The sequence below is a fragment of the Gracilinanus agilis genome, chromosome 4, assembly GCF_016433145.1.
Source record: "Gracilinanus agilis isolate LMUSP501 chromosome 4, AgileGrace, whole genome shotgun sequence".
NCBI classification, from domain to species: Eukaryota; Metazoa; Chordata; class Mammalia; order Didelphimorphia; family Didelphidae; genus Gracilinanus; species Gracilinanus agilis.
Window position 1 is genome coordinate 180,238,403 of NC_058133.1, and position 21,106 is coordinate 180,259,508.

The window sequence follows — 21,106 nt, forward strand, 5'->3', positions numbered from 1 at the left end:
CTGTGAGCTTTTTAAGAGCAGAGACTCTTTTGTCTTTTTTTTTTTATATTCCTGGTGCTGAGCATAGTACCTGACCACATTAGGTGCTTAATAAATACTTATTATCAGACTAGACTGCATCCATGAATTTGCTTTCAAAATGACCCAAAGCTATTTGTTTCAGCAGAAGATTCTTAATAACAAGAATTTCCCAGTGATGCTACATATTAGGTGAATCATAGAACTCTATGGTCATATAAACACAAAAGGGCGGTGAGAAAAATACTTGGTGGGTCAGTAGATTGATGTATATTGTAAGAGTGACTTCAATGTAAGAACTTCTGTGGAAATCATAAGATCCTTGGGGAAGGGGGTAAAGATCTTAGAGACAATCTATTCTGATATACTAGGTTTAGAGATTAACAATAAGACATATAATCAGAGAGGGAGGGAGGGAGAGAGGAGAGGAGGGGGGAATGAGGAATGGGGAAGGAAGAGAGAGAGAGAGAATATGTATAAGAAAGAGATAAAAAGGAGAGAGGGGGAATAAGTAAGAAGAGAGAGAGAGAGAGAGAGAGAGAGAGAGAGAGAGAGAGAGAGAGAGAGAGAGAGAGAAGCTCTATGTCAATAGTGAAGGAAGCAAGAGATACTTAAGATATTTAGGGTAATCATGGGAAACAATGAGATTAAACTTATTGAATGACTTCATGAGGTATCCATAACACTCAAGTATGGAAGGTACCTAAATTACATAGGATGCTTAAGTTATGAAAGATCCTTAAGAACTTTATTACTATTAGGGAACCATACATAGATAGAAAGCAGGGAGTAAGTTGACTATGATGGTTTGATATCCTTCCCTCCACCCCTACTCCAGAAGAAAACAAACAAAGCAAAACAAAATCAAGCAATAAGAAAGAGGAATACACTGGGAAAAGCAAAAAGGAGAGAAAACTGGAGACAAATTATTTCACATGAGGAGGCTTAAAAGAGTCCATACAGTGGAAAGAAAGATGAGGGGATGGTGGAAAATGCCTGAACCTTATTCTCACATAGTACAAAGTGAGAATAATAGTTATATGCAGTTATCTATAGAAACCCACTGTACTCTACAGGGAAGTAAGAAGGGGATGGGGAATAAGAAAAGGGGGGATGATCAAAGAGGAGGGAGAACTCTTGGAGGTAATAGTCAGAAGCAAAAATATTTGTGAACAGGGAAAGGCTCAAAGGAGAAGAGAAGGATAAACAAGGAGAAAATAAGATGAAGAGGAACATAGCAATCATAACTATGAATGTGAATGGGATGAACTCACCCATAAAACAGAAGAGGATAACAGAGTGGATTAAAATCCAGAATCTCATAATATTCTGTTTACAAGAAACACATTTAAAGCAGGGAAACACAAAAAGAGTAAAAGTAAAGGGCTAGAAAAGAATCTACTATCAGACCAGCTAATATAACAAAAAAGGAAAATAGTAAGTATTGGTGGTGATATGGAAAAATTGGGACACTAATTCATTGCTGGTGGAACTGTTAACTGATACAACTATTCTAGAGAGCAATTTGGAACCATGGCTAAAGGGCCCTAAAATTGTCAATGCCATTACTAACTCGGTATCCTAAATAAATCAAAGATAGGAGAAAAGGACCAATTTGTACAAAAAATATTTATAGCAAATTTTTTTGTTGTAGCAAAGAGATAGAAACTAAAGGGATGTCCATCAATTGGGGAATGGCTGAACAAGATGTGGTATGTGATTATAATGGAATACTATTGTGTCATAAGAAATGAAATCAAGATGATGACAAAAAAACCTCGAAAGACTTATATGAAGTAATGCAACATGAAATGAGTAGAATTAAGAGAACATTGTATACACTAACATCAATAAAGTATAATGACCAACTGTGAATGATTGAACTATTATCGGTAATGCAAGGATGCAGTATAACTCCAAGAGAGTCATGATGAAAAAGGCTATCCACTGCTATAGGAACTGACAAAATCTGAATGCAGATTAAAGCATGCCATTCTTCACTTTATTTCCTCTATGCATTTTTCTCTAATGTAAGCAATACATGTCTTCTATCACAATATGATGAACATGCAAGCATGTGTTATAGAATAAACACATGTACAACCTAAACCATATTTTTGTCATCTTGGGGAAAGGGAAGGAGTGGAAAGGAGGGAGATAACATGGACTGAAAATGTCAGAAAACAATAAATGAAAATTATACTCACATGGAATCTGGAAAAAAGGAACCCCCCATAAAATGAAATTAATAAATCCACTAGGGAAATCAGAAAGAGGGGGAGAAAAAGAGTAAAGGATAATTTATAGACAGTCCAAGATTTGTTCTTGTAGTGCTACCATATTAAAAGAATCATAGGAATGTCACTTATGCATTGATTAATGGAAGAATCCATAGAAGATTTTAAAAAAATATATGGACAAGAGCTATGCAGAACAAGACAGAATAGTCAATGGTATAGATAATCTGTATCACAGTAACTGTACTGATGAGAGACTGACTTGGTAAGTCAATGTCATGCTTAAGCTTCAAGTACAGCAGTGAAGTACATTTTTAGTCCATTGTTTATCTGGGATAGTTTTAATGTTCAAACTCATTTAAAATCTATTGCCCCTTGCAAATAATGTGCCATACACAGAGTGATTGGAGCAGGGGCAGGCATAGTTGGAGACTGTGTGGCAATGTTGTGAAGCTGCTTATCTTGGCAATGAGGATTGGGGGATAAAGCAACTTTGGTGTCAGAGACATTTGCTATTGCAGCACATTGAGTCACTTGGCTAAAAAGAAACTTAACACAAAAAAGGCAGCTATAACTCAATTACAACCAAATCTCTTAAGGTGAATTAGGGGTAGCTAGATGGCTCAGTGGATTGAGAGACAGACCTGGAAAGAAGAGGTTCTGTGTTCAAACTGACCTCTCACACTTCCTACCTGTCAAGTCACTTAACCCCTATTGCCTAGTCCTTCCCTCTCTTCTGCCTTAGAACCAATACATAGTATTGATTCTAAGATGGTAGGTAAGATGAATTAAATGTGAGAAAATAAACTGATTTAAAACTTAAAATTCATTCAACACTGGGCTCTAGTGGAAAGGATTTTGTGACTGGTCCCTTATGGATTCAAGTCTCAACTCTGCCACTTTTTGTGCCCTTAGGCACATCACTTAAGTTCTCTGACGCCAGCTTCCTCATCTTTATTTATTTATATATTTTAAACTCTTGCCTTCTGTCTTGGAATCGATACTGTGTATTGGTTCCAAGGCAGAAAAATGATAAGGGCTAGGCAATGGGGGTCAAGTGACTTGCCCAGGGTCACACAGCTGGGAAGTGTCTGAGACCAGATTTGAACCTAGGACCTCCCGTCTCTAGGCCTGACTTTCAATCCACTGAGCTACCCAGGTGCCCCCTCCTCATCTTTAAAATGAGGGAGTTGGAACTGGATGACCTTTAATGTCTCTTTCAGTTTAAAATATGTGACCCTGTAGTTTTATCTGCAAAATCATTAATTAAGCACCTAACATGTTCCAGGTGCTATGTTAAGTACTTTTCAATATATTTCCTTATTTGATCCTCTTAACAACTTAGGGGCTAGGTGTAAAATTGTCTGAATTTTACAGTAGAGAAAAATGAGGCAGTGTTTAAGTGTCTTGCTGAGACTAACATAAGTAGTAATACTATTGAGGCTTAATTTTAACTTGGTTCTTTACTGACACCAGGTCTAGCATTCATCTCCTGCTTCGCCTTGTTGCCCAATTATTGTATGTTCTTTAGCACTTCTTGATGTTTCTGTTTTCTTCTTTGACATATGTGCCCTTTTCAGGTTACTACACATAATGCCCACATATACACATTAACTTGCAAAACCCCTCAAGTTTCCATTTCACACAAAGCTCATATCTATACCAGCTCTCTGCCTGGGGCTTTTAACAAATGGTGTGCTCTGTACTTGAGCAAATATGACTTCCTTAAACAGGGAATTTGTTTAAAATGCCACTTGGTAATGGCCAAATTGATTTTTCTAGAAGCCTGAAAGTGAAATGAGGGCCCAGACATAGCTGAAGCATCATCAGATAACAAAATAGTTGGTGGCTTTTCCTTCACTAGCTTGACTTTGTTTAGCCTATTCTGACTGACAAATATTATTGCCCCAAATCGAACCGACTCATCCAGAACCTCCATGATCCCAAGCAAAATAAAAAGAATACCCAACTGAGAAAATAAGCAAGAAATGCGTTACCACAGATGTCTTTCTAAGGCTGAGTCGATCAGTTCTTGCTCTAAAATACGCCTCATCAAAGGAAGAATGACTTCCCTTAAGTTTTTCAGAAAGGTTCCGATAGAGGCGTTTGGCTGCATTTGGAGAAGATGGAGCACTGTTCTTTTTAGTCTGGGAAAGGTGTAGATTCTGCATTTGCTGGGTCATTCTCACGTGGCTGGTCCTACAGTGAAAGAAATAATATTGTTATTTTCATCTTTCAAGTAACCAAAGAATTAAAAACAAAATAAAATCCTCTTTCATTTGCTATGAAGTTTAAAAGCCACCACTACTACCTAATGTATAGTTAGCAAAAGCATTTAGGAAATAGATTTACATATATATATATATATTAATATATTTATTTCTTTCATGCCTCTCTATAGCAAGGTAACAAGTTTGATCAGTCCCATTTGAGCTTTTCCTTCTTGGGATATTTTATGAAGATTAACGAATGTTGCAATAATTATTCTAATAGTCAGGTCTCTATTAGTGCAATTAATGCAGTTCATGAAGTCAGATGTGGATATATTTGAATTCCCACTATTTGAAGTTATAATTATGTAATATTGTCATCGTTACAAGCCCAAAGTGAATACAGTGTGAATTTAAATGATGCAACCCCTCCATGAGATTGTGTAATTGCTACCTAAGTATACTGATTAAGTATGGCATTGTAACTATGAAACTATGTACTTGGATATTGTAACTAGGTAACTATATATAACTGTGTACACGTGTAACTACAGTATTCTGCTGATCTATCAGTTTACTGACCCAATAAAAAAAGGAAATAAAATTAGTCTGGCATGACTTTGTTTTTGTAGAAGCCTGCATGATCTCTGCTTCCCTTTCTAACTATTCACTAACCATCTTTTTAACAACGTGTTGTAAGATTGTGCCAGACATCAAGATCAAGCTCACTGGTCTACTATTTACAAGCTCTGTTTTTTTCTCTGCCTCTGTCTCTCTTTTCTTTTTTCTTCTTCAATCCAACACATTCTCTTTTTCTGCAGTCTTTCAAAGATCACCAATAGTGGCTCAGCAAACATGCCTGCCAGGTTTTTTTTAATGTTCAAGAACAAAATCAATCTGGACCAGGTGACCTGAACTCATGCTATGTTATTATCTTTTTACTTGTCAAAAGTAATTAACTCTTTATTAGTCATACTTCTGGCCCTGCTTTCATGAGGACCATTCTCATTGACAGCAGTAAGGTAAACAAAATCCAAATGGAAAGACTCTGTCTTTTCTGTCATAAATTATTATCACATTATCCATCCTGAATACATCCAGCCTTAATACATTCCTTCTTTGATTTTTGTCTTTTCCTCCAAAATAGCTTTAAGAAAAACAAGCAAAACTTTGTGTGTGAAAGCACCCACATGCTTAACTTTCCTTGCTAGCCATAGCCCATTCCAAGCATTTAATCCTTGATTAATGTCCTTGTACTTTTGTTTTATACACATTAAAAAAACATTAAGTGGTGTGCCTTGTTTATTTTGCACAGGCCTCTTTATACAACTTCTCTTGTTCCTTCTATTATCACATTTTGAAATTATATAATTAAATTATTCAAATATTCAGTAAATACTCATATATATATATAAGGTACTCCTCTAAGCAGAGGCATCTAGGTGGCACAGTAGATAGAATGCTTGGGCCGAGAGTCAAGAAAACTCATCTTCCTGAGTTAAAATCTGGCCTCAGATACTCAAATACTAGCTGTGTGACCCTGGGCAATTCACTTAACTCTGTTTGCCATATTTTCTTCATCTGTAAAATTATCTGGAGAAAGAAATGGCAATCTACATATTTGCCAAGAAAACCCAAAATGGTGTCAGAAAGAATTGGAAACAACAACTGGAAACACTCTTTTAGGCATCAGAGGGGAAGAAAAGAAAGGAACCAGTCACTATCCTCAATAATTTCTTTAACATCACTCCCACTTGACTTCCTTTCTACCTTTCTATAAGATCCTTCTCTCTTCAACTAGATCCAATTTAGGGGTATATACTAAAGTCTAGTTTTCAAGTCTCTTATCTTTTGGTTTTCTTAGAGGCAGGAGTTCAGAAGACCTGTATTCAGATTTTGCTTCTGACATTTACCACTTGTATGATATTGAGCAAATCACTTAAATGGCTATGGACCTCAGTTTCCCCTTCTGTAAAATGAGGTGGTTGCACTTGAGTTTGGAATAGCTTGAAATTGGATCAGCTCTAAACTTATTATCTCTTTTTCTCACATAGCTTATTATACATGTCTTGACCTCAATGATAATTTCTATACATATGACACCCACATCTGTAGTTCTAGTCCTGATATATTTCTTGAACTTTAGACCAATGTTTCCTGCTGTCTGCTTTTACAACTCATTGTCATAATATTACTTTAGAGCCAACCTGTCATGTCAAAGGATCATAGATTTAGGAAATGACTCTAGAAATAATTTAGTCCAAGACAGCCTGAAAGATCAATTCTGACTTGAAGAATTGTGGTCCCGTATGAGGCAATATCTTATATGTGGGGCATCTCATAACCCTATGAATTGGATAGAAAAACACATAAATGGAAAATGTAGGAAGATGTATCTGACAGGACCCTTTTAAAGTGGGGAAACAAGAAATTATACTCTTCCTAAACTATTATTAACTTTTCCAAGTAAAAGAAGAAAAAGCAAGTTCAGTCCTTTCAACTTGAGGAAATTGAATGCCAGAAAGGGAAAGTGTTTTGCCAAGGTTTACAAATGTTTCTGAAACAGGATTTAGACCCAAATCTTCCTAACCCCAGACTTATCTCTCTATTCACTATAGCAGTAGTATCAAACTCAGAAAGGACCATTAAATCATATCTAAAGACGCCTGTGGGTCAGAGAGTGACTTAGAAAATCACATTTTAAGATTTTTAGAGTTCTATTGTATTTTTGTTGATTTTGTCAAATATTTATAATTATATTTTAATCAAGTTCCAGCTATATTCAAGAGTTGTGTCTGACTCTTCATGCCCCTATTTGGACTTTTTTGACAAAGATACCAGAATGGTTTGCCATTTCCTTTTCAAGCTCATTTGACAGATGAGGAAACTAAGGCAAAAAGGGTAGATAGAGACTTATTGGTCCTTATAGTATGCCAGGAACTATGTTAAGCACTGTTAAGCTAATCCTTGCCTTTAAAGAGTTTATTCTAATGGGGGAGGTGGATATATATATATATATATATATATATATATATATATAGTACATATTATATATATATAAGAATGAGAGAATAGGGATACTTGCATTGTTCTTAAATCCACCTGTATTTTTTATTGATAAGCATCTAATTATATTACTATTTTAGACAGTGTTTAGGCAACATTTTCAGTCCTCTATGAAAGTGTTCTTTTAAAAATTAACCTATGGTAAGTATGAAATATGCAAAAGTCAGTTGTGAGTGTGGAATGAGAGCTATTTTGGTCTTTAAAATGTGACATTGAAGTTTTTAAGGGGTTGGGGAAGAGGATGGAAGAGGATTAATGAAGATGAATGTCATTTTTATGACAAAAAAAGGAAATAGTTGACCCCTGACTTCAGGAAATTATGATAGTTAATAAATTAACATTGATGAAGACCATTGGGATACTTAAATAGTCTGGGCAAATAGGAGTGATTAAAAATGACATAATCAAAAATTAATCTAGCAATTGTCAAGCTTTATGTGCCTACTAGGTGCCAGATAAGCTTCTTGTGTGGCTCTGGTTATGGAATAATGCTGTCTTCCTCAACTAATTAGTCACTGTCTGACTTGTTTGATGTAAGGCTTTACTGACCTGTTTTTATGTTCTCTTTCTTATTTACTCTTTACAACGGGAGATGAGGAGGGAGGAGGCTCTTTAGGTGAGGGTGAAAAAGATATATATTGAGGAATGAAGGCAATATGGACCCAAAATACATCAATAAGTTTTTTTTTAAACCCTTACCTTGTCTTAGAATAAATACTATGTATTGGTTCCAAAGCAGAAGAGTGATGAGGGATAGGAAATGAGAGGTGAGTGACTTGTCTAGGTTCACACAGCTAGGAAGTGTCTGAGGTCTTTGAAATCTGACTAAGCTCTAAGTACTCCACAGCGCCTACTTCAGTCACCTTCATGGCTGCTGGAAGATACTGTTCTCATCCATCTACTTCACTTGGAGAAGGCTTCAAATGCTTGGAGGAGATAAAACCCCTAACTGATCAATGGATTTCAGGCTTCTTGGTTGCCCTCAGTCTAGATTAGCCCATCTGCCAAGACAGTTTGACCTGAGTGTGGCTTCATACCAGATATGTTAGTCCTTACTGAACACCCCATATGTGTCATGGTACCCTAGAGTACTGTTAATTCTGTCTAACACTGATCCTGGTTCTAGGAGAGGACAATGTATAACTCAAAGGCACATATCTCTAATGTTAGACTCCAAGTCTGCATCACTTCTGCAGAAGAAATTTCCCAGGACTCCTTCAATCATTACCTGAATATGTTGTGGAAGTCTTAGTTTAAGGGATTAGTGATATATTTCAACTAATTTGCTTTAAAATTATAAAATGTTTTAATGAACTTGAAAAACACTAATAAACATTTGCACATAAAAGAACAGAAATATATATTCACACACACACATATAGGATATCACAAATCTTGTTATACACATTTTTAAATAGCACTTACTCAATTAAAAAAATAATATCTAAAGTCACCTCAGTTGTTTGCATTTCCCTTTAAACCACTAGGTTTCTTTTGTGCATTTTCTCTAAATTCTTTATTGATGTTCTTTCTTCCTTTATATGTCATGACTATTACTGAACCCCCCCCACCTTCAATTCTTTCTTTCTTTCCTAACAAAACTTGTTCCTTGTAACTAATAAGCATTATCAAGCAAACCATATCTTCACATTGACCATGTCTGAAAGTGTGTCTCATTTTGCATCTTCAGTCTGTTATATCTTTGTGAAGGAGTAGGTAGAATAGGGATAGCTAGATGTCTCAATGGATTGAGAACTAGGTCTAGAAATGGGAGGTTCTGGTTTCAAAATCTTTACCACTCTTTTGCCTTGGAACCAATACTCTCTAAGATGAGGTAAGGGTTTAAAAAAAAAGAGGTGGCTAGAATGCTTCATCATCAGTATTCAGGAGTCATGATTAGTCATTGAATTGTTGAAAATTAAAATCTCTAAAAATGCTTTTTACTTCCCAACATTAGAATCGTAAATTGTTCTTTGTTCCGTTCACTCCACTCTGCATCAGTTTCAACAAATCTTTGAATCCATCTTTCTTGTCATATGATGCTAAAAGTCTTTTACTTTCTGTTTAAAACATTATAGATGATGAGACTTTCTGATCCTTTCTATCACACTTAGAATTCTATTTAATCCTGAGCTTAATTTTAAAAAAACATTAATGAATGTTGTGTTTTGCGAGAAACATTTTTCTGCATCCATTGATATAAATACTTGATTTTTACTTTTTGCTGTTAATAGAGTATCATGTTTATAGATTTTTAAATATTTGAGCCAACTCTACATTACTAGGATAAATCTAATCCGATCATAGTGTATATTCTTTCAACATCATACTGTAGCTACTTTGCTAATATTTTGTTCAATATTTTGTATTGATAATTATTAGGCATATTGATGGATAGTCCTCATTCTCTGTCCCCTCCCCTCACGCCCAGCTTAAGTATTACAATCATATTTATATTATGGAAGGAATTTAGTTGGATTATCTCTTTTTGCAAATGGTTTATATAATACTAGAATTCATTGACTTAGTCCCCTATTCCTTATTCTGTTGATCTGGACATCTTTATATTTTTATAAGTAATCATCCATTTCCCTGAAATTAACTAATTTGTTGGCATACAATTGAGCAAAATGGTTTCTTACTAGAACTATTTATTAACTTATTTAATTATTAATTATTATTATTAATTATTCAATTAATTTAACTATTTCTTCTTTAATTGTTGTAAATGCCACTTTTCCATTTTTAAAAATAATTTAATACTTCTCTCTCTTTTAAAAACAGATTAGCTAACAATCTATTTTCTTAGTTTTTTCAAATGATCAGTTCCTAGTATCAACATTGTTTTGGCTTTCAATATCATTAATCTCTTTTTTGATTTCAGGATTTCTAGTTTTGTATTTACTTTGAAATTTCATTGATTGCTTTTGTATTGTTAAAGTTGTGTGCCCAGTTCATTGATCCATTTTCTCTATTGTTGGTTAATGGAAGTTAGGTTTCTTTCCCTAAGAACTACTTTGGTTACATGCAGAAAATAGTGTTCTCTTGTCCAATGGTTGTCATATTCTTTGGTGAAAATTTACTTATTATTTCATGATTTGTCCTTTGACCAAGCAATTGGGTTTTTTTTATTAGTCATTGAACTTTTTTAAAAGAGAAAGAGAAGACCATTGAATTGCTCATGCAAGCAATTATCTGAAAATAAGCACAAAAGTAGAAATCATGAAAGTAAAAGATAATACAGAAAACAAAAATATTGAACTGAGAAACGATACAGATTGTTGTTTCTTGGAAGAAATCATTAAACCATTGTTTACTTAATCGAGAAAAGAAGAAAAGAAAAAGAAAAAATTAATGGGTATTTACATTGGAAAAATATATATTTATTGGACTTACTATACAATTATATGTCAAAAATGAAACTGAATAAAGTAAATTAACATTTGTAAAACATATAATGAAATGAACCTATGTCCTCATTGAGTGGGAAGTATCCTACAGTAGAACAGATTGCATTCCATTCTTTCCTACCCATTCTGTGCAATTCTATCTCAAATCAGGTTAATGAACATACTAGATGCCATGTGCTCCATAATTTCAGAATGACAAACCAATTCTTTATAATTAAGTTATTTAATATCCATTTAAGTGGGAATTTTTTGAATCAATTTTTCAAAGGTTCTTAGTTGATTGTAATTTTATTGCATTATAGTCAATAAATATGTGCTTAATATTTTCTTTTTCTGTATTTGTTTATGAAACTTTTATTATGTCTTAGCACATGTAGCTAGGTGGTACAATGGATAGAGTGTCAGGTCTGGAGTCAGTGAGAGATTCATCTTTGTGAGTTCAAATCTAGCCTTAGACACATACTAGTTGTGTGACTTTGGGCAAGTCATTTAATCCTATTTGTCTCAGTTTTCCTAATCTGCCAAATGAGATGGAGAAGGAAATGGCAAATTGCTCCAGTATCTTTGCCAAGAAAATCCCAAATGGAATGATGAAAAGTAGGACATGACTGAAAAAACTACTGAACAACAACATATTCATTTCTATTCATTCCCTCCCTGTATCCCCAACTTGAGTGCATTTAACTTTTTTCTACAGTCCCTACTTTCTCTCTTCTTTTTATGTTTTCTATTTTACTTATGTCAATATTTTTATGATGTTTCTTTAGGTTCTGGAGGAGTACAATGAGATTCATTACTAATTATTGTTTTGCTCTTTCTCTCTTATTTGATTAAATTTTCAATTAAGTACTTAAATAGTATGTCAAATTAGTTGCAAATATATTAAATATCATCATTATTTCATTATCTATCGTGCTTTAAAACTTAATATGGTTTCCTTGCTTATCTCTTTTTAATTTTTTTATTGGAGCCTTGTCTGAGATCACAATTGCTATAGTTCTGTATACTCCTGTTTTTTTTGAATTTGTTGGAAACATAATAAATTTTGTTCTAGGCTCTCATTTTAACTCTATGAATCTTTGTTTCGAGTGCAATTCTTGTAAATAACAACTTGTTGGATTTTTGCTCTTCAATACATATTGCTATTCTTTTCCATTTTATGGGTGAATTCACCACATTCATATTCACAGTTCTGATTGCTAAACATAAATTTCTCTTGATCATATTCTTCTAAATTTTTCCTCTCTTTGTCCCTTTCCTTTCACTTTTTAAAGGAGTAAAAGTTAGGGAATGTGATCAATACCAGTAAGCTATAATTAAAGGGATCTGCTTTCACTCTACTATCCTCCTTTCTTCCCCTTACCATGACCTCAGTCACTGGTTCTGATAGTTTCTTTCTGCCTTTTAATCTCCACTTCACATTCTACTTTTTCAACTTGAGGTTTATCTTTCTTACGCCTATTCATTTCCTCTTCCTTCCCTCTTACATTCCTCCTTCTCCATCCCTAATCTTTTTCTGACTGGTTTAATTTATTACTATACTAAATTACTTCTTCACATGAATTTGTATTCATCTTTTTTTGTCTTTTTCAGAGAAGGACCTTCATAGGCACATTCTCCCCAAGTTTTTCTCCATATTTGTATACTATCCTTCTATACTCCAAATACAAGATACAATAAGTACAACAATCTTCCTAAATTCTTAGCTAACATTACTTTTTTTGCCTTCCTTTATTTGCTCTTTTCAAACAACAAAATAGAACAAAACAATGCCCAGATTCTGAATTTGTATTTTAAAAAAATTTTTTTAAACCCTTACTTTCCATCTTAGAATCAATACTGCATATTAGTTCCAAGGTAGAAGAGCAGTAAAGGCTAGGCAACGGGGGTTAAGTGACTTACCCAGGGACACACAGCTGGGAAGTGTCTGAGGCTAGAATTGAACTTAGGACCTCCTATTTCGAGGCCTGGCTCTCAAACCACTGAGCCACCCAGCTTCTCCCTGAATTTGTCTTTTTTAATTCCCTATATGAAGCTTAAAAATGTTTGGATTTTGAAGAGAAAGTTGTCTCTTCTTCCCCAATCAAATATAAATATTTCATCATTGTTTAGGCTCTTCAAATTGATCAGATATATATTAAATATATAATATAATACATATAATATATATATGTGTGTGTATATATATTTATATATTTATAACTTTCTAGCTTTCTCTTGAGTATTGTATTGGCAATTCAGATTTTCTACTCAGCTCCAATCTTTTCTTAAATTATTTCTCCTTGACCTATTTTCTAAGTCAGTTGATTTCAATAGCAGACATCTTTTTTTTCTTTTCAATCTTTTGATTTTGTTCTAATATTTCTTCTTATCTTATGGAATTCTGTTTGGTCTATTCAATTTTTTAGTGAGTCTATCTATACTTGAATAAATTTTTTCATCTTTTGTTCAACTATATCAGTGGTTCCCAAACTTTTTTGGCCTACTGCCCCCTTTCCAGAAAAAAATATTACTTAGCACCCCCTGTCACATACTATCACTTCCCCCTTACAGTTATTCACCACCCCCAAATGCACCTGTGGCCATCGCCGCCTCCCCTGAATTGCTGCAGTACCCACCAGGGGTTGGTGGTGCCCACTTTGGGAATCACTGAACTAAATTAATCATCCTTCTAGTTTTTTGCTCCAGAACTTTTATTTCATTTATAATTCCATTTTTCTCTTGCTGCACTTTTTTCCAGCAGCTCTTATAGTCTTTATGGCCAAGGCATTATTTCTTTGAGACTACTCGTAGCTGTGGCACTGTTCTTTTTTTTTTTTTTTTTTGGTATATCATTGTGTGTTTGGAATTCAGGGAGGAGCCATTTAAAAGTATCTTACAAACTTCCTGTGGATACTTGGGGACTTTGATACTACATTCCCCGTGATCCAATAGGTTTCTGGTTTTTGGACGTGGGGATGTCTCTGATGTCCCCAAACATATATGGCAGCTTAAATTCGGAGGGCGGCCCGGAGACAGCCTCTTGGTTACCTGAGCGGGCTCTGGGGGGACAGAGAGGAGTAGGGAAGGTATGGAAGAAAATGGCGGAGGCAGCAGAGATTTCTTACAGGTGTGTGGTCAATTTATCTCTATCAGCAATGGCTTTTATTAAAATACTATTTTCCCTTTTAATATCTGCCTTCATCATTTTTACAAACAACATCATCTTGAATATCTTCTGACCCATAATGTAACTTCATTATATTCATTATCTTCAGTTTATCCTATTTCCCAACTCCAGTTCTTGATTTGGGTTTTTGTGCCAGGGAAGGCATTCTACTTCCTCATATTACTGTTACTGAAGGTGGTAAGGATCTGTTTGGTGACAGTCTCAATTTTCATAATTTTTGTCATTTGTTTCCATCTCCCCTGATGTGTTTCTTCACAGACAGCTAGCAGATTAGACTAGAGTACTAGAGTATCTCTGTTCAAAAGTTTATGGTCTTCTCTCATATTGCTGACTTCTCTTCTTCCTGACTTCCTGACTTCAGGCTTCCATCCTCAGAATGATGGTGGAATTTGGGGTCTTCCTTGACTGGATACTCCTGTGATCATCCATCCTTCCTGGGACTTTCCTGTCCAGGAGCGACTTTGGTCTTCTAGCTTGTTTCCCAGGCTTAGGTTGGTTTTCTTGGTGGGATATCTCTTCCAGGACGTATAGCTTCTTAGTATCTTTTATGCAGTCCTGAGCTAGATGAAGTAACTAGTTGCTGTTTCTCTTTGGATTCTTGGTCACTATTTTATCTGGTGACTTTTGGATCATTGTCAGCGTAACTGTGGGAGAATTTGATTCCATCACCTTAACAAGAAATGTCCAATGAATTACCTCTTACTGAGAATTATATATGGATAACCAATTTTATAACAACTAAAATTAAACAAAATGTACAACATTTTTTCTTGAATATATAACATTTTTTCTCGAAAACTTAGAAGTTCATTTGGGAATATATATGTACACACACACACATATATATATATACATACAAATATCTGTTTGTTTACATTTATATGTATACACATACAAATATATAATATCTAAGGAGCACCATTGTAGATATCAGCTATCACTGATCCACCTTCCTCAAGACAGGCAATTTCTATTGTGGGAATTCTTTCTACCTAGTATATTTGACAATTATTTATGTCTTATTAATGAATCCTAAGGAATCAGTTATTTGACCATATCAGAGACAGGATTCTAACTCGGGTCTTTTAAACCCAAAACCAAGCTCTCTATTCACTATACCATACTGCTTCTATATTGGATATGTATAATGCTTGGAACATTTTGCTGTTGTTCAGGCATTTTTTAATTATGTCTGATTAACCCTTTGTGACACTATTGGAATTTTCTAGACAAAGACACTGGAACTGTATTCCATTTCCTTCTTCAACTCATTTGACAGATGAGGAAACTGAGGCAAACACAGTTAGGTGACTTTCCCACAGTCACATAGCTAGTAAGTGGCTGAGACCAGATTTGAACTCAAGAAGATGAATCTTTCTGACTTCAGGCCAAGTACTCTATCCATTGCACCATTTAGCTGCCTTAGAAGGCACTTAATAAAGTTTTGTTGACTATTTCTCCATTTTTATTTTTGTTTTCTTGTTGTTTTTATGTTCTTCAGGTTTAGATGAATGCTAATTTCTTCTGCTTCTCTTCAGCCTATTCTGGTTTGCCTGGGTATTGAAATACTTTATTCAGAGGTATGTAATAAGGATGCTTAAATTTGAACACCACAATTTCTATTTGTTGTGAAGGGGCAATGGATTATTTCATCCACAGAACAGAGACTATCTTACTTTTGTGCTTGCTTCCCCAGGGTCTGTCAAAGCCTTGTGCATTTTTGTCCCTGGATCTGGATTTTATTGGTATAGAAACTCCTGGCAAAAAGTTTCACCTACCAAAGCAAACCACCAACTATTTTGCAATTTATAATCTTACAGGGTTGCCCAAGACACTGAGAGGTTAAATGCCTTACTCAGGATCACATGGCCAGGATATGTCAGAAGTAAGACTTGAACCCATGTCTTCCTGATTCCAAGGCCAGTTCTGTATCCACTACGAAAGGCTATTTCTTGCCTTGTACAGAGTAGGCAATGAACACATACTTCCTATGTTGAATTGAATTGGACCAGACAAAGCCTTCCGTGTGATAGTCAGGTAGTCTAGCTTTTGGTTCAAAGAAACGGGAAGATAATTTTGAGTTTCCATTGTTCTTTTTCTTTGAATTATCTAAAGCACTGTTTACTTGTGGGCATGTTTCCTCACTTGTAAGATGAGTGGGTTGGAGGAGATGATGACTAAAGCCCATTCTACCTGACCAATTTTCTGAGAGTGGACTCCAATGAGCAGAGAGGGACGAATATGATTATCTATATAATCAAGGGGAGGTACAGAGAGGAAAAACAGGTGGGTTTCACTTCTGGCTCTGCCGTTACCTGGCTTTTTAAAAACGAAAACTCATACTTTCTGTCTTAGTATTAATTCTAAGACAGAAGAGCAGTAGGGGCTAGACAACTGAGGTTAACTGACTTGCCCAGAGTAACAGAGCTAGGAAGTATTTGAGGCCAGATTTGAACTTAGGTCTTCCTGATTCCAGGCCTGATGCTCTACTGACCATGCTACTTAGCCACCTCTATAAACTGACTTTTGGTATTGGACAAGGTCACTTTGACTTTCCAGGGTTCAGAATCTTTCTCTGTGAAATAATGCCCTTGGCTACAGTAATCTCTAAGCTCTGGTCCAGGGGTTGGCAACCTATGGCTCTCGAGTCATATCTGGCTCCACCTCCTCACCAGCCAGTCATGGCAGAGCCCCAGGATGTGCCCCAGGGGGCCCTTCAGCCCTGGCCCCATATTCCAGCGCCTTCTGCCTCCATCCTCCTCTTTCCGCAGATGTTTATGGCTCTCACGGCCAAAAAGGTTGCCAACTGTTGCTCTAGTCTATGATAATGATATTGCCCAAATCAGACAAGTAGATGAGGAATCAGGAAGATCCCTGACCCCCTGCCAATTGCTCTAATAATCAGGCCATATAAAACCTGGCTAGCATTTATATAGCATTATATGAATGATAATAATAATGACAATAATAATAATAGTTAGCATTTACATGGATTCAAGGTTTGCAAAACACTTTATAAATATTACCTCATTTGATTTTCCAAAAAAAATCCTGCAAAATATTATTTTCATTTTGCAGATAAGGAAACTGATGGAACAGATGGAGGTTAAGTAATTAGCCCAAGATCTAATAGCTGGCAAGTGACTGAGATCAAATTTGAACTTGGATCTTCCTGACCAGTATTCTATCCACTGTAACTCCTGGTTCTTGAAACCATGCCACCTTCTTCTACTTATCACAGAATGTCTGAGTTGTAATGTACTTGACCAAGGTCATTTAGTTCAACATCTGAAAAAGACTTCCCCCTGCAAGAGAGAATTACTACTGAGAAGTCATTTAGCCTTTAGCTGAAGACATCCCAGTGAACAGAGAACCACTTAATTCCCTAACTGCCTAAGGCACTCCATCTTTGAAAAGCTCTAAGTAAGCATAGAGTTGCCTCTTGGAGGACAAATGGAATAAGTATAATTGCTTTTCCAGGTGGCATACATTCAAATACCTGGAGTTAAGTAGCTTTGTCCTCCTTGGATCTTCTCTTCCAGCTTCTCCAGTTCTTTCAATATATCCTTATAAGAATAAATGAATGGAGCATTTCTTAAGTGCTCACTATGTTCAATTCACTGCACTAAATGCTGGAGATACAAATAGAAAAGGAAGACGGCCCCTGCTCTCAGTCAGCTTGCATTCTAATAAGGGGCGCAGTACCCATGAAAGGTTTCACCTGCTAGTCAGATGGAAAGGTCCCATGATCCTTAGAAGTCAGTGTTAAAGCAGATGGGCATTGTCTCTTCTTTAATGTTATTTTCACTGATACTGAGACACTTGACAATGCTACTAAGCCTTTTGGTGGTAAGAATTTTATTTTCTAGGTCTTTAGTAGCTATGGCTACAGCATCTGCAAAAACAATTGCCAAGCTTCTTGAGCAACACTGCAAGAACTTAAGGCCTACCTCCATCCTAGATGCTCATCTCTAGAGATACTCCAGCTTATCTATCAGTTTATTATGTTTCCATCACCTCTGAAACTTTCAGATCATAGTGGAGAATGGCATAGCCCTGATGACTGATAGCATGTGGCTCCTCTGGCTCTGTACAAAGCTTTGCTTCCTTTCTCAGAGTCAACCTCAAATTTCCCAAGTTCAGTTTCGAACTATTCAGATTTTGAGAAACATGTTCTCTGCTCCTCCCTAGGTGACTGATCTCTTTTCCTAATCACGATTCATAGTCGCCACTTTGTCTTAATGGCCAAGTGATATACTAAAGAGAGAACATAGCAAATGAAACCTTCAACTCAACATGACATTTATATGGATTCTGACCTGGAAGTGTTAGCCCAAGAGTGCTAAACTGATGCTTCCATAAAACCAAAGGATAAAGTTCCAGACAAAAGCTCATGATGAAGAAAGGGAAAGAAGAAGCAATTGTTTTCCCACATCCATTCTCCCTTCCACAGTAATGAGCTTTGTTGTTGTTGTTGTTGTTGTTCGTTTGTTTTGAAAGGTGAAGGAATGAAGTTGTGTCTTTCTTGTGGACATTCATGGTGCCCAGTTCAGACACATGGCTAGCATTCAAGACGAACAGTGCACCCCACAGCCACATTAGTGGCCTGCCACAAATCCCAGCAGGGCAGCAGCAGTTTCCTGTACTCAGTGAATACCTCTGGTCTCAAAGTGAATTTAAAAAAAATCACATTCAAGAATCTGAATCCTCTGATGTGAGAAGACCAAGGCAAAGATTTGCACGTGTGCATCTGTTTTGTGCTGTTATCCGGGGTGGGGGAGAAGCATGTTGTAAACACCATCAGTTTTCCGAGCATTAGGTCTTCTCGGTCAATTCAGTGTCTGATCACCTAGGATTGTTTCCATGCTGGCATTCTAGCCCCCATGCTCAGCTGGCAAACCTGAATCAGGGAAGCAGCTGTTTGCTCAGATTGGCATTGGTCCTTTTCAGCATTCTAAGATCCAACAGTTAACCTGATCCAACAGGTATCTGATAGGTGCTTTGGGAGCAGACTGGGAAATGACAGGGAATGGTAGAGCCAGAGTGGAAGCAATCTGTTTTCATTCTCAAAGGAAACATCCCAGTGTTCTAACGCTTGCTGCTCCCAACAATTTAAAAAATGCATCGATTCCTTCCTCCCCATGCCTCAATATATCTAGGTGGAAATGTACGTGTCCCTGAAGACGTGTGTGTGTGTGTGTGTGTGTGCACATGCATGTGTATGTGTGCATGTGTGTGTGTGTATGCTCTGCATATATCACCCACAGCTAACTCTTTAGAAGATGCATATACCACATCATTAAACATACATCATGACACATTTTAAAAACAATGACCCAGCAAGCTCCATGTCCAACATGATGGAAGAAGGTAATAGAATTTACTTACCAGTTTAGCTCGGATGAGGCAGAAGAAGAAGAAGAAGTTGTTGGTAATTGTCCAGCGTCTTCATTCAATAAATCACATTGGTTTTGCTTTCGCCTCTGGCTCAGTCTCTGTGCAAAGCAAGTGAACCTCCTTCCTATTCTGCATGAAGAATCAGAAACAAACAGTCTCACTACCCACAAGAGCCCAAGTCCACGATTATTGAGGTACTCTTGAAGCAAAACAAAAGAGCAAATGATGCAGCGAGAGAGAGAGAGAGAGAGAGAGAGTTTGGCTCGGATTCTAGGTGTATTCTCGGGACTGCAGCTCTCGGAAGAGTTGATTTCTAAGGCTCTTGCTCATGTAGTCAAGAGCTGCCTTGACTTCGATGCATGCTCTGTCTATTGTATCTGTGAGAATTGGCCCGGACAGTGTGCAAGGACCGAAAGAATCACTGAAGGCAGGACTGAATTGTACTTGATTGTCACTCCGGGGTGAGCAGGAAGGCAGCAAGTCAGCATGTTATCTTTGTGCTAAATTAACAGCAGGGAAGGAAAATCATCCAGAGGCTGTGATTGCATCCCATAATTCAGGGCTACTGATGAGCTATGGCTTCTCTGGGGCCAACCACCTCACGGACTCCTATGACTGCCTGAGAGCAGAGTCTCACTAGCCATAAGCCATATCCCCAGCTAAGAAGGTCCGGTACCATTATTTGACAGCTCTCAGCAAGAATGGTGGGGATGGGGTTGGGGGAGATGGATAATCTTAAGAAGGGCAGACAACACACTGCAGCCAAGGCTACTTGAACGATTCTTGAGTTTCTGCAACAACTGCTTCTGAGGAAGTGATCAGAAAGCATGTCTTATGACACATTCCTGTAGAGAACACAAACTATTTCAGGAGGAAGGTTTCCTGATGCTTCAATGAGAGAAGGAACATATGGAAATACCTGACTTCCCACACAGCCCAGCCTTGTGGTTTACAAGTTTAGCTAGGAACCTGTACTGTATTCCCTAGAAAGCTGCAAACACGGACATCCTCTACATTTTCCTCTGATAACATGAAACAGGAACAAAGAGGCTCACCTACAGTTTTTGAGCCATGTTACTAATTGGGTTCACACAAACATGTGTGGACACATAAAAATACACACACGCACAACACAAAAATCCCTAGCAACAGCATAAAATTAGACGTCTCTTGAGCTCTCCATTCAGACTTTATCTTTGCCTGCCAAATGCTATGCTGCTTATATTGATGCAGTAGCTTTAGAAACCATGTTTAACATCCTTAAATGACATGCCTTTGATCTTTTATTTTTTGTTGTTGTTTAAAAAAAAAAACCCTTGCCTTCCATCATAGAACCAGTACTATAGCGGCAAAGGCTAGGCAATGGGGGCTAAGTAACTTGTCCAAAGTCACACAGCTAAGAAGTGTCTGAAGCCAGATTTGAACTCAGGGCCTCCCATCTCCAGCCCTGGTGCTCTATCCACTGAGCCACCTACCTTCCCTCCATGCCCTTTGGTCCTGTTGAGTCTGAAACCCAATCAACCACCAAACATTTATCCCGACGCTCACACAAAGCTGGAGAGAGTTACCTGGTGACAAACAGCAGCCCTCTAGGGCTAA

The 21,106-nt window shown here is 36.7% G+C and overlaps 1 protein-coding gene across 1 annotated transcript in view; it reads right to left on the minus strand.

The window, feature by feature from the left end:
* The window catches only part of ANKFN1 (ankyrin repeat and fibronectin type III domain containing 1), a 177,470-nt gene extending 157,838 nt beyond the window's left edge, over positions 1–19,632 (minus strand). The window contains exons 1-2 of the mRNA XM_044675075.1: positions 19,499–19,632; positions 4,253–4,454 (exon numbers count right to left, since the gene is read on the minus strand). Of these exons, the coding sequence (XP_044531010.1) occupies positions 4,253–4,438 (186 nt within the window). The 5' untranslated portion in view covers positions 4,439–4,454; positions 19,499–19,632. The remainder of the gene's footprint in view (positions 1–4,252; positions 4,455–19,498) is intronic.
* Positions 19,633–21,106: the final 1,474 nt, after the last annotated feature.